This window comes from Crocodylus porosus, unplaced genomic scaffold, assembly GCF_001723895.1.
Source record: "Crocodylus porosus isolate Cpor-Errol unplaced genomic scaffold, CroPor_comp1, whole genome shotgun sequence".
Taxonomy (NCBI): domain Eukaryota; kingdom Metazoa; phylum Chordata; order Crocodylia; family Crocodylidae; genus Crocodylus; species Crocodylus porosus.
The window spans coordinates 131,451,891-131,463,522 of record NW_017728943.1 but is presented as its reverse complement, the minus strand read 5'-3'; the positions used below and the strand labels follow the sequence as shown (position 1 = coordinate 131,463,522).

Below are 11,632 nucleotides of genomic sequence, written 5' to 3'. Positions count from 1 at the left end.
AGCCAGGCATGGCAGGAAGGGGAGGGGAGAGCCCTGCGTCCACCATGCAGGACCACTGGCTCCAGATGTGCAGCCTGAGGACAGGGGAATGAACTGGTGTGGGCACAAGTGGCTGTGGTGCTCTATCTCCTCCCTGGCCCACTTCCCTGTGTAGTGCTTACCGGGTGGGTGTGGCAGCCGCTCCCGGTGGTCCGAAGCTGTCCCTGGCTGTGGAGAGGAGGTCCAGCTGGCTCTGTCCCAGGGTGCCACAGTGCGGTGCCTGGCTACCCCAGCAGTGGCTCCCTCCAGTGAGGAGCTGGAGCTGATGTGTGCAGGGGCTATCCCCACTCTGTCCACCTCCTCAGAGGTGACCCATTCCTAAAGTAGCTGCCTGAACGGCCAGGTGAGGCCAAGGGCAGGGAGTGCACCTGGACCTGACACAGAAGCCCCAAGGGGCCCTCCTCTGGAGAGTCCTCCTGGCCCACAAGCCCTGGCTCAGGCTCCGGTGGTCTATAGAACATGTGACAGGTCCATGGAGGCCAGGATGCAGTCCAGCTCCTGGATGAAGGCAACCATGCACCACGTGTTGTGGTCCCACACACAGACCCACTGAGTCCTCAGGGCCTTGACCCAGCACTGGTGGCCAGAGTGCTGGTCTCTGCGCTCCTGCATCTGCCAGGCTACAGCCATATAAACGTGACTGTTGGCCCTTGTTGCCTGGCTAAACTGCCACTAGACCTCAACACCCCCTAGATGGCGATGAGGTCCACAGCCTCCTCATGGGTGCAGTCAAGCCCCCAGATTTGTGTGTCAGTGTGTGGGGAGCCCAACATGACAGCGGCCGGCAGGAGTCCTGGGGAGTCAGGCCTGGGCTCTGGGTAGTGGCATGGGTTACAGGTGCCCATTTGGGTGAGGCATGGTTCTCACGGGGCAGGCTCCAGCTGGCAATGGTCCCAGGGGGGTCAGGTCTAGATTCTAGGTCCTGGGCAGCACTTGCCTGGTATTGTGGAGCATGGTGCCCAGGAAGTAGGCTCCAGCTGGCACAGGCTCTGGGGATCAAGCCTGGGGTCTGGGTGATAGCACTGGGCAGTGGATGAGTTGCCCACACCACGCTGCTTCAAAAACTGCCGAACTACATGACTCAGCAGCAAACTGGAGTCTGGCTCCCTGCTGAAGCAGCTGACCGGGGGCAATTTGTCCCCATCACTGTTTACGTGTGCGTTTAAGCACAGTAATATGATACACCATTAGACAATACTTGCATCTGATCTGGCTATCCAATGGTGTGTTCCATTCATTTAATGTGCCCTAACTGTCATGCATATGTAGACAGTGATGGTATACTGCACAGTAAAGCACACGTGTAGACGCACCCAATAAGGAGCAGAGGTGGAGTCCAGTTTTAATGGAGAAGCCAAAAGATGCTGCTAATTCAGCAGTGTCTGTGAAAGGGTTAACACTATACTTTTGCCTGAAACAGCTACTGGGCTGCTTAAGGGCAAGCGAGCTGCTGTATGCAGTTAGCTCTCTCAGCTGTAACTTCTTCTCCCCTGCTATATTGTACCTTTGAAAAACAAGGCTCTTGTCTTATTTGGGGGTATGTAGCATACAGAAAAATAGCGTACAATTTTCTGTTATACCCAACTAGGAACTACTCACATTCACTGTTTCATATAACTCCTCTGTGGATTTTACAAAGTTTTACAAATATTAAATTAAAAGTTTATAAAGCTAAAGATAACTTGAAAGCATCAGTAAGCACTACCTATAAGTAACATATTCATATTAACAATCAACAGATACAGATAATTCATTTGCACCCAAATTTATGAAGAAAATGCATTTTGTAAATCAACATGTAAAAGTTCTCACCTGGTCGCATTTTCAGTCTTGCACTAAGACTGTTTCAGTATGCTACACCTTTCTTTTTTAAAGTTCAGCATTCTAAATAAAACAAAATTCAGAATATTCTAATTAATGATGTTACTTAAAGAATTAATACTATAAACTTGTGTCATCCCGACATGCCTCTCGTCCCCCTACTTCCTGACCTCAAATCAGGATTCTCATGATCACATCCTTTGTCAAGTGAAAATAATGTTCATTCCAGTGTAATTAGCAACACCGGAAACTATCTTGGAGAAGAGGGGGAAACAGTGATTTATAGCCTGCCTGCTGAGTACTTACGCTGCTGGTTAATTTACATGTCAGTAACCAAGAATTTAGTAATTAAGCATCTAGGGTTGCTAACTCAAATGATTTTATTTCAAGTCTCAAAACACTTGATATTTTACATAAAGACACCACTTCCAGAGAAATGCAGGTACAGAAGCAGAGGCATCATTATTTCAGCACCCTAGGTAAAATGCAAGGTTTCATGCAGGGGGAGTTCTGCTGCTGCTGCTAGGTGTGTGTTGGGTCACTGCACCGACTGCAGCAACCAACCTAGGAACGACTTTGTACTGCTTCTGTTGAGGTTGCAGCACAGAAACCCCACACAGCAGCTTCACAACTCCACAGCACAGGCTTCATGGGGGCCACCATTCTGGTGCCCCCTCTAAATATGCTCAAAGAGCAGACGGGGTACACCTATTGCTCACCTGTAAGGACACTACTGTACAGTAAAATTCTACTCTTTTATTTTCAGTTTCTGTTTAGTTTTAGTTTATTTTCAGTTTCTGTCCCTCCTTGTTGTGTAGTAAAGCTTGAAAATATGACTCAAGTGAACCTTAAATGCCAACACCACAAGCTAGTTCTTTTACAACAGTGATACTCAACCTGCAGGCCCAGCAGGCCAGAGAAGTGGTGTGGGGCTGGCCGCTGGGCCAGATCCCACAGGCAGGGTCAGTCCACAGGCCAGGTCCAGTATGGAATCAGCCTGCTGGTGTGACCCTATGTGCCAGATGCAGCAACCCTACACGCTGGCCCAAACTTGCATGCCAGATTCAACTGCAGAGTGCCCCCACCCCATAAACCAGACGTGGCTGCACAGCATCCCCACATGCAAGGCCATATTGTCCAGCCCCCAGGGGTTCCCACCTGTTTGGAAATTTAGTTGTGAGGGGACAGTGGTGGCATTAATTGCCATAGCTTCCAGAGCAAAAGTAATTAAACCAGAGACTACTGCCTGACTGCCAAATTTTTGGATCCCAAGAGGAGGCCCATAGGCCAGAAAATATGGCTCTAGGGTCTAGAAGTTGAGAATCAGTGTTCTACATCACTTTTCACCTCCAGATCTCAAGAATACAAAGAAAGTCAATATAAAAAAACAGAAGAAAATTAAAAGAATTTCAAAGTTATAACACGTCAATCTTATGAATTTGGGGATTAACAATATTGAAAAATCAAATGCTAGTTTGAAACACTTGACATTCAATTCAGTTTATATGCTGCAATGAAAGGCATACTTCTTACTCTCCAAGAAGAGTGCTATGTGACACAAAATAATTATTTTCTTCTTATACTTACACTGAAGAGAGAGTTTGCACTAACTTTTTTACACTGCAGAGTAGAAATTAAACAGAAAAAGAAAGCATGTGCTACTTTAAAAGGCAGATAAGCTGCCAAGCTACTCTCAAAGCTTTATAAATGATGCAATCAAAGTAATATATTGTATGAAAAGTAAAATATGTATATGGCATACCTACTCAAGGTAGGTATGCCCTAGATGGTTGAAATAACTTCATTAATACACCCCCGAATCACCCCACAAAACGACCAGCAAACTTATTTAGCTATTATTAGCCACAGACAGGCATTTTTTTTCCTTGTGCTGTCTACCAATTAGGCTGATTTCCTCCCTACCACTTTTTCCACCTGATGGACAGCTCCTTCTGCTTGACCAGTGTGCACATCTTCCTGGTGAATATCTTTTTTGAGACAATGAAATGAAAATGTATTGTGTTAATACTGTTATTTCTATGTGCAGTAGATCAGATTTATGCAACATTTGGCACAGATGTTCTTCAATCATCTGCAGAAGAGGTATAAATATAGCTCATTAATCAATAGTAAGAACAAGGATGTTCACCCTGCGTAATCTCATTTTAGAATAGGAAGGATTTAAAGGTCAGTAACCAGAGTAACACAACTGAGTCTATAAATTTTTTCCTGGGATTAATTTGCTGACTAATTCTTGCATGTTTTAGAGGTGTTGGTTGTAGCCGTCTTGATCTAAGAACATAGGCAGACAGGGTTCTTTGGGTAAATGTGGTATCTTTTATTTGACTGACTAAATAGTTCGAACAATTGTTTCTTTGCAAGCTTTCAGGCACAAACACCCTTCTGCAGGCATAGGGAGAGTCAACTTTTTTGTGTTCTCCTGGACGGAATAGAAGCCAATATGTAAAATGCATGTCTGTGAAAATAAAAATGCCTGGCAGTGATGATCAGAGGCCATGGGAAACAATAGATGCAAGAGAGGAAGGTGCAGGAGAAAGGGGGAAATGTTGACCTGATAATAGAATGTAGCTGGTAAATTGTAGAGAGGTTACCTGGGGTTATCAGATGGCAGGCAGGTTATAACGTGCCATAAATCGAATGTCTATATTTAGTCCATGATTTTTGTATCCAGTAGATTTATGAAGTGAAGTTCATAGGGAAGGTATTTTGTAAATTCCCTTTGAGGATTAGAACTGAGAGACTAGAGAGAGAGAGAGTGGTTGTCTTGTGAGAGGTGTGCACCTACAGGTAATTGGGTATTTTTGTCTTTGATAGATTTCTAGTGTGCATTCATTCTGGTGCACAGTTGTTGTTTGGTTTCTCCTACCTATTTTCCAGCAGGACATTTAGTGCACTAGATGAGATGTACAGTATTACATTTCTGGAGGCGCAGGTGTAAGATCCAGAAATGGTGATGGGTCCTGTTGTGGGGTGTGTGGCAGGGCACTGTTTGTGCCTGCCACTTTAAAGGGCTGGAGCTGGCAGCTACCAGGTGCCTGATGAGGGCAGCCATTTTGAACCTAGGGTTGCCCATACAAACAAGGCAGTTTTGCCTGGCTGGAGGGCTGCTAGCATCATCTGGAGGTAAAGGAGGAGCTGTAGGGGATGGTAAAGAAGCTCGTGGTTCTGGGTATGACCTAAAACTGCACTCTGCCAGGAGTGGGTGGCCTGGTGGTACAGGAGCCCCCAGGAAATGCCAAGCCAGTTATCACCCCTAGGCCCCACAACCCGGTGGGTTATCCCTTGTTTGGAGGGCCTGGAGGGTGGACCCCCAGAGAGAAAGAAAAGGCCATAGACTCAGGCTTGTCTGAACTTCCCCTGACTGGTCAATGCTAGGGCCAGGACTGGAAGGGTTGAAGGGCTGGGGGCCTGCTGCAAAGGACGCCCAAGAGCTGAGGGCCTGGAGTTCTGACTGGCCTGGAGGTGGGCCAGGGCTAGTGAGGGAAAGGTTCTGGATGGACCACTCCTGAAGCAGGAGCAGTTCAGGGAGCTATGTTGCCTAGTATGAAGGCGGATGAGACCACCTGAGGAAAGGAATCTAGACAGGGTTCAATTAGGAGGATTCGGGGGCCCAGTGTAGGGTGGGGAGGGGGTGATTATGATAACACCTAGATGCCATCTGTGTGGCTTGGGCTGTGGTGTAGGGGAGGAATGGAGCCACAGATAGTGCCCCCTGGTATCGGGGCAGGAAACTGGCAGCCTCCTGCTTAATTACATTATTAACTAATTAATTCTAACAAGATGTGGTGGATGAGAATGTGGGCAGTTAACCATGGCCTGCCCACTTGTTTCTGGGCTAAATCAGCCCCAAGAAGACCCCATTACAGGGTGTAGTAATTGTAAGAGTGGTGGAGATGTGTTGGCAGGCTTTACGTTTCTTGCCCTGGCATGGTCTGGATCCTTTGAGTGCACTTTGGGCCACAGGAAGTTTGCTTCTGGTAATAAGGATGGCAATGTTTGGCACTTGTTTAAAGGCTAGGATGGGCGGTTCTGGGAAGGTATCTTTAAGAATTGAGTCTTCTTCTAGTATGGGTTGCAATTATTTGAGAATTTTCCGTATAGGTTCCGGGGAAGGTTGATATGTCATAACTAAAGGTGCAATTCATAGGGATTTTCTCTTTGAACTTCAACAATTCTTCACGTGGTATCCAGGTGGCTCTTTCAAAAGTGTGATCTCTCTCTGGAGGAGCATCCTTGTTGAGTGAAAGCCCTTTTTGAGATTTGCGAGGCAACGATTCCAGGTGTCCTGCTCGGTACAAATTCAGTAGTATCAAAGGGCTTGGCTGTATAGTACAGCATTCTTGGTGCATTTAGGGCAATTGTTGGCTCTATGAGAATATGTATGTTGGTCCATGGATTTCTTGGTCTGATCCTCACTGCCATGTATTTTTGCTTTTTCATAGACCTGCATTTTTGCATATTGGCTTCTATTCCTTCCAGGAAAACACAAAACAACAGCAGACTCTCTCCCTATGCCTGGAGAAGGGTGTTTGTGCTCAAAAGCTTGCAAAGAACAATGTTTCCAACAATTTAGTTGGTCTAATAAAAGATATCCAAAGAATCTTGTCCACCTAATTCTAATTTTTTTTTATCTTGACAATATTATTTCCCTTGACCAGTGCTAATAATGCTGGAAAACTGCTTCCTATTAAAGAAACATTAAAAAAAGACATTCAGCCTGAGGAAAAGAAGGCTGAGAGGGGACCTGGTAGCAGCTTACCACTACACTAGGGGAGTATATCAAGCACTCAGTGAGCAACTGTTTACCAGGGCAGCCAAGGGGAAAATCAGAAGTAATGGCCACAAACTTCTGGAAGATCGATTCAGGCTCAAGATAAGGAAAAAAATTCTTCAGGTGGGGTGTCCAGACTGCAGAATAAGCTCCCTCCAGAGGCGGTGCAATCTAGAAATCCCTACCTTAGAAATCTTCAAGAGGAGACTGGACAGTCACCTTGCAGGGGTCACCTGACCCCAGTTATCTTTTCTGCTTAGTGCAGGTGGCTAGACCTGATGATCTTCCGAGGTCACTTTCAGCCTTGCGGTCTATGAATCCTTCAGAATAGATTTATATTCCTAACAGCTAGTAATAAAAAGAAAACAGTAGTCTGCATCCAGAGAGTCTAATGGCTTATTGTATATCTTCCTGCCTAATTTCTTTTCCATTTTCCCAATATCCAATCTATCCTGTTTTTAAAAAGTAGTTTTCCAACTTTTATTCAAATCAAATCTTCAGAATGGCAGCCTCAAGTCAGCTACTATTGTTTGTACAAATATATACTGAAGCAACAGTATACTTCTTACTCTAAATTAAAAGAAGTTACACTTTTTACTCTGAAGATCTCAAGTGTTTTTTTACAGACTATACAGTGTGTGATGAAGTAAAAGCATACGTATTATAAAAATTCTATTCAACAGAAAACTTAGACACTATTATCCAATTTGGGTCATGAGATAATTTAGTTGGTAGGATGCAATTACCCAATTCAAACTGATCAAACTGCATAAGCCCTGTTTAGAAGAAAAAATCAAGTCTTTCATGATCAAAAATGTTACTATACCTTAAGACAGTCCAACGCCTCCTAACACTGTATCAAGCTAGTACCAACTCAAAAGGATCTCACTGCGCTACGGACCTGGACACAGTCACTTGCAACAGCTGCAAATCACTGGACTGCAATTATTACATGGAGTTATTAAAGCGCTCACTGGACATGAGCTTAACTGTACTAAACCACAGTGCAGTTTTTAGTCAGCCCCTGTCAGGAAATGCCCCTTGCCACTCTGGTGCCCTAGGAGGGTGCTGAATAGGCAACAAGGTGCTTAAAGAAGGCACCCGCTCCCGCTGGAACGGCGCTCAGCAAGTGTGATGGTTGACTGTGGGACACTGCCACCAGACATGCTCCAAAGCCAGACCACGAGACCCCAGCAGGGTAGCCGGGACTGTAGGTGGTAATTCCACTCAGCCCTGGGGGGCAGCTCACTCAAAACAGGGAGTACTCACTAGCCCCTTCCCCTCAAAGAAACCCAGCACCCTCTTCTTGGAGCGCCCACCTGGAGCCCTGGCACGGAACTGCCCCGCACAGGCGCGGCGGGCGCTGGGGCTGGGGGAATGAACCCCCTGGGAACCGCGCGTGACGTCATCCTCCGGGAGCAGCTGAACCCCGCCCCGCCTCCTCGGAGCAGACCACAAGCCTCGCGGGGAGGGGGGGTGGGGAGGCAAAGGTGCGGCTTGAGAACGTGGGGCCGCGGTGGTACTGCCGAAGCCCCTCTCGCCACGGCCCGCGCTCGGCGCCGCGCTCAGATCCCTCCTCCCCAACCCCCCGGCTGCTGGGGATGGGGCCCCACGTCGCGGGCGGAACCCCACTCACGTTGGCCGAGGCTAGCGCATCTCCTCTGGCGGTGGCACCGCTGCTTCCCGCAGCCTCCCTCTTTCCTCACTTGGTCTCTCTCACCCCTCCCCCCCGGCTGCTCACAATAGTTGCGCCGAAAACAACAGCGGCTGCCAAGGAAACGGCTTTCGATGCACTGCGCATGCGCCCACTGGAGGCGGGGCTTAGAGGACAAAGCGGTAGTCGAGCAGCACTCTGGGGTTCCGCGTCTGCGGCCGTGGAGAGCATGCGTCGTGGGAGGAGGGGAAGGCTGCAGTGCGCACGCGCCGGCAGGGATCTCACTTATGGAGCTTAGCGGGGGCCTGTCTGAAGTAGGGCTGTCACCAATTATAACATCCCAGCATAGGCTTTGTGTAGTCAGGACTTAGAAACCTCCCAGGATGGACTAGGATGCCACAGCCTCTCTGGGTGGCCTGTTCCAGGGCTTCACTGCGCTTGTGCCATAGTGTTTCCTCATATCTTGCCTGAACTTCACAGATTCACAGAAGCCGAGGGCTGGAAGGGACCTTGGAAGGTCACAGGGTCCAGCCTCCTATGGGGCAGGAAACGGGTGGGGTTAACTACTCCAGCAAGGTGTGCGTCTAGCCTCCTTTTGAAGATCTGGGGCGGGTGCCTGCACCAACCCCAAGAGTCTATTGCAGAGTCCGGTTACACAAACCCCAAAGTTCTTCCTTGTATCCAGTCTGAAACCTAGGAGTTGATGACCATTGATCTTGGCTTTCCCCTGTGGTGCTTTGAGGGGCGTTTTCCCCTGGGGCACTGGGTTCGCTTAGCCCCTGATGCTCACCCCTAATATGTTTGTAAGCTGCCACCAAATCCCCCCGAAGTCTTCTCTATTATAGACTGAACAGCCCCATATCTGTCACCCTTTCCTCATAACGCTTGCTCTTCAGACCTCTCATTATACAAGCGGCTCTTCTCTGGACTCTCTCTCAAGCTTCTCCACATTCTTCTTGAACTTCCCCTCCTGCAACTGGAGACCATTGCTCCTTGTCTTCAAGCCTCCGTCAGAGGTGCTGGGTGTTGACTACAGCCAGGGATGGGGAGTCCCAATGCTGGAAGTAAAGCTGCAGGTTCCTAGCTAGAGGGTCTTCTTTCCCCTCTGCTCAGGGTCAGACTGATTGCCAGATTAGGGGTCAGGAAGGGATTTTACCTCATGGTCACACTGGTGAGGCCTGCATGGGTTTTTGCCTTCTTCTGTAGCCAGAGCTATGGCCGCCTTCCCAAGATCTCTTGAGTGTATATTAACAGCCTTTTACAGAAGCCAGACATTGGCTGCTGTGGTTCCTCTGCTTTACCTATGGCAAGTTAAGGTGTTAGGTCTGATGTGTCAGAGTTTAGATGAGGGATTTGTATTGGATGGTTTGGACAGGGGTGATTCTGCCTCAGGGCTGGATGAGATGACCTCTGGAGGTCCTTTCCAACCCATCTTCTTTGACTGATTTCTATGATCAGGAAGGGAACAGAAGGCAGTACAGGCAGGGTACAGAGCAGCAGATGGGGCAGGGAGCAAGAAGCAAAACAGCAAATGGGGCAGGGGTACCAGGGAGCAGAGTGGCAGGTCGGGAAGTGCACTAGGGGAGAGTAGGAGATGATGTTGACCTCCGCACTGGCTTAAAGTGGTGCTGTCTTTGCGATGGGTGACAGGCTGGTACAATCCCTGTTGCCTTGACTCTCAAGTTTTAGTTTTTAAACCAGCAGGAAAACATTTCGAGAATTTTTCTGCTCTCTGATTTTTGCTCAAAGAAGTCATTTTTAAAAAAAGTTCATTGATGATTCTTTTTCTACTAAACCATTTCAGCATGCTGTCTGGATTTGTAGGCAACTAACTATGAATATTCATTTTTGTTAAAAGGATTAAATCCATGGGTGAAATTAGTGGCCAAACTCCTTGATTTTAGTGTGACCGTGATTTTGTTGAGAACAGGGTTTCACCTTTTGTCTGTATTGTAAACTGCAGCACTAGTAGTCAAAGCGAATTAACTCAGTTAACTTATCCTCCAAGTGACTGATGGTTCAGTCTAAATGCTATTTCTTCAGTTGCAAATCATCCCTTTTTATAGTCATATCAAGAAAGAGCCATGCAATAAATTCCTTGACTGACTGCAATTGTAGTAATTTTGTAGAACAATGGAAGCCAACTTTTTTGGCAGGCATGCCACAAATTAGCCTTGCATTCTCCCCAAGTTGCCATTCTGATTTCCTTCCTCTATCTGATCCGTTGCTTTCTGCCCAGTCTGCCACTGTGCTGCCTGTCTCCATCCCCCTGCCAATCTGCCCCATGCTGCACATAGAGACTGCAAACTTGTGGCACATGTGCAGTAGGTTGCCACCCCCCCTTTGTTCTGCACCATTGAAGACCCTTCCAGTCCTAGTAGCCTAAAATAATCTGTGGCTCCATGGAAGCCAGGGAATTTAGCTCTCCAAATGCCCTGTTAATGAAAACATGTTCTTTCTGTTGACTGGGGCTATGCAAATTATCTAATTAACTCACCCAGCAAATGAAAGTGGTAGAGGAGCCTACTCTTACCAATTTTAAACCTATGGCCTTGCACTAACTTGGTGACAAAGGGACTTGGACAAATTCAACAGACTCCATTATAGATTGGAAACAACAAGACTATTATTATCACAGTATTAATTAACAAACAACAATCAACAATGTCAAATATAGAGCTAATCAGCAGGGAAGGGGAAAAAACCAAAGGATTACAGGGGAGAGAGTAAAAGCCAGAGAGCAAAGCTCCCTGTCTCCCTTCACACTTGCAACAATGTGGGTGTAGGCTTGGGCTTATTCTCACAAGGACTCACAGGCTCTATTAGCCACAATGAGTCAAAGAATATAATTTTCCTCCTTTCTCCCAGAAGTATTCCTCTCATGCAGAGGCTTCACTCCTTTAATAGGGATGGCTAATATGTTACCCTCCAAAGGTGGTGATTATCAGCGACTAGTGATTAGCCAGTCTGGGATTGACTACAACATCTAGTAGGGAGCTTTGCACCCAATGAAGATACACTCAACAATCAACAACTTTTATCTAAACCAATGGATTATGCCAATAGATCCATCCACTCCTCTCGAATCACACTAATTGCACACTTACACACACAGACCTACACCTTCAGTCACATGTCGCCAGTCACACACCAATCATGTGCAGAACCTCAGGCTCGGGCTCTTTCATAGCCCTCTAATCACACCACTTTTCCATACCAGTTGTACTTTTACAACTTATACCAATCATTCCTTCAAACAACACACATACCTGTCAATCACTCCTTTGATACTTCTTTCAAACTTCATCCAGTCATGAGGTTAATCA

At 47.0% G+C, this 11,632-nt stretch overlaps 1 protein-coding gene across 6 annotated transcripts in view; it reads right to left on the bottom strand.

Moving 5' to 3' along the window:
• The window catches only part of AHI1 (Abelson helper integration site 1), a 203,007-nt gene extending 194,577 nt beyond the window's left edge, over nt 1-8,430 (bottom strand). For 5 of the 6 annotated variants that reach the window (XR_002103750.1, XM_019550218.1, XM_019550219.1 and 2 more), the window contains exons 1-2: nt 8,289-8,429; nt 1,852-1,923 (exon numbers count right to left, since the gene is read on the bottom strand). Coding sequence is in view for 5 of the 6 variants with exons in the window: in XM_019550218.1 (XP_019405763.1) it covers nt 1,852-1,861 (10 nt within the window). In the remaining variant the exon portion in view is untranslated. Of the gene's footprint in view, nt 1-1,851; nt 1,924-8,288 lie in introns of all 6 variants that reach the window. The other variant, XM_019550220.1, reaches the window with a different exon arrangement.
• Nucleotides 8,431-11,632: the final 3,202 nt, after the last annotated feature.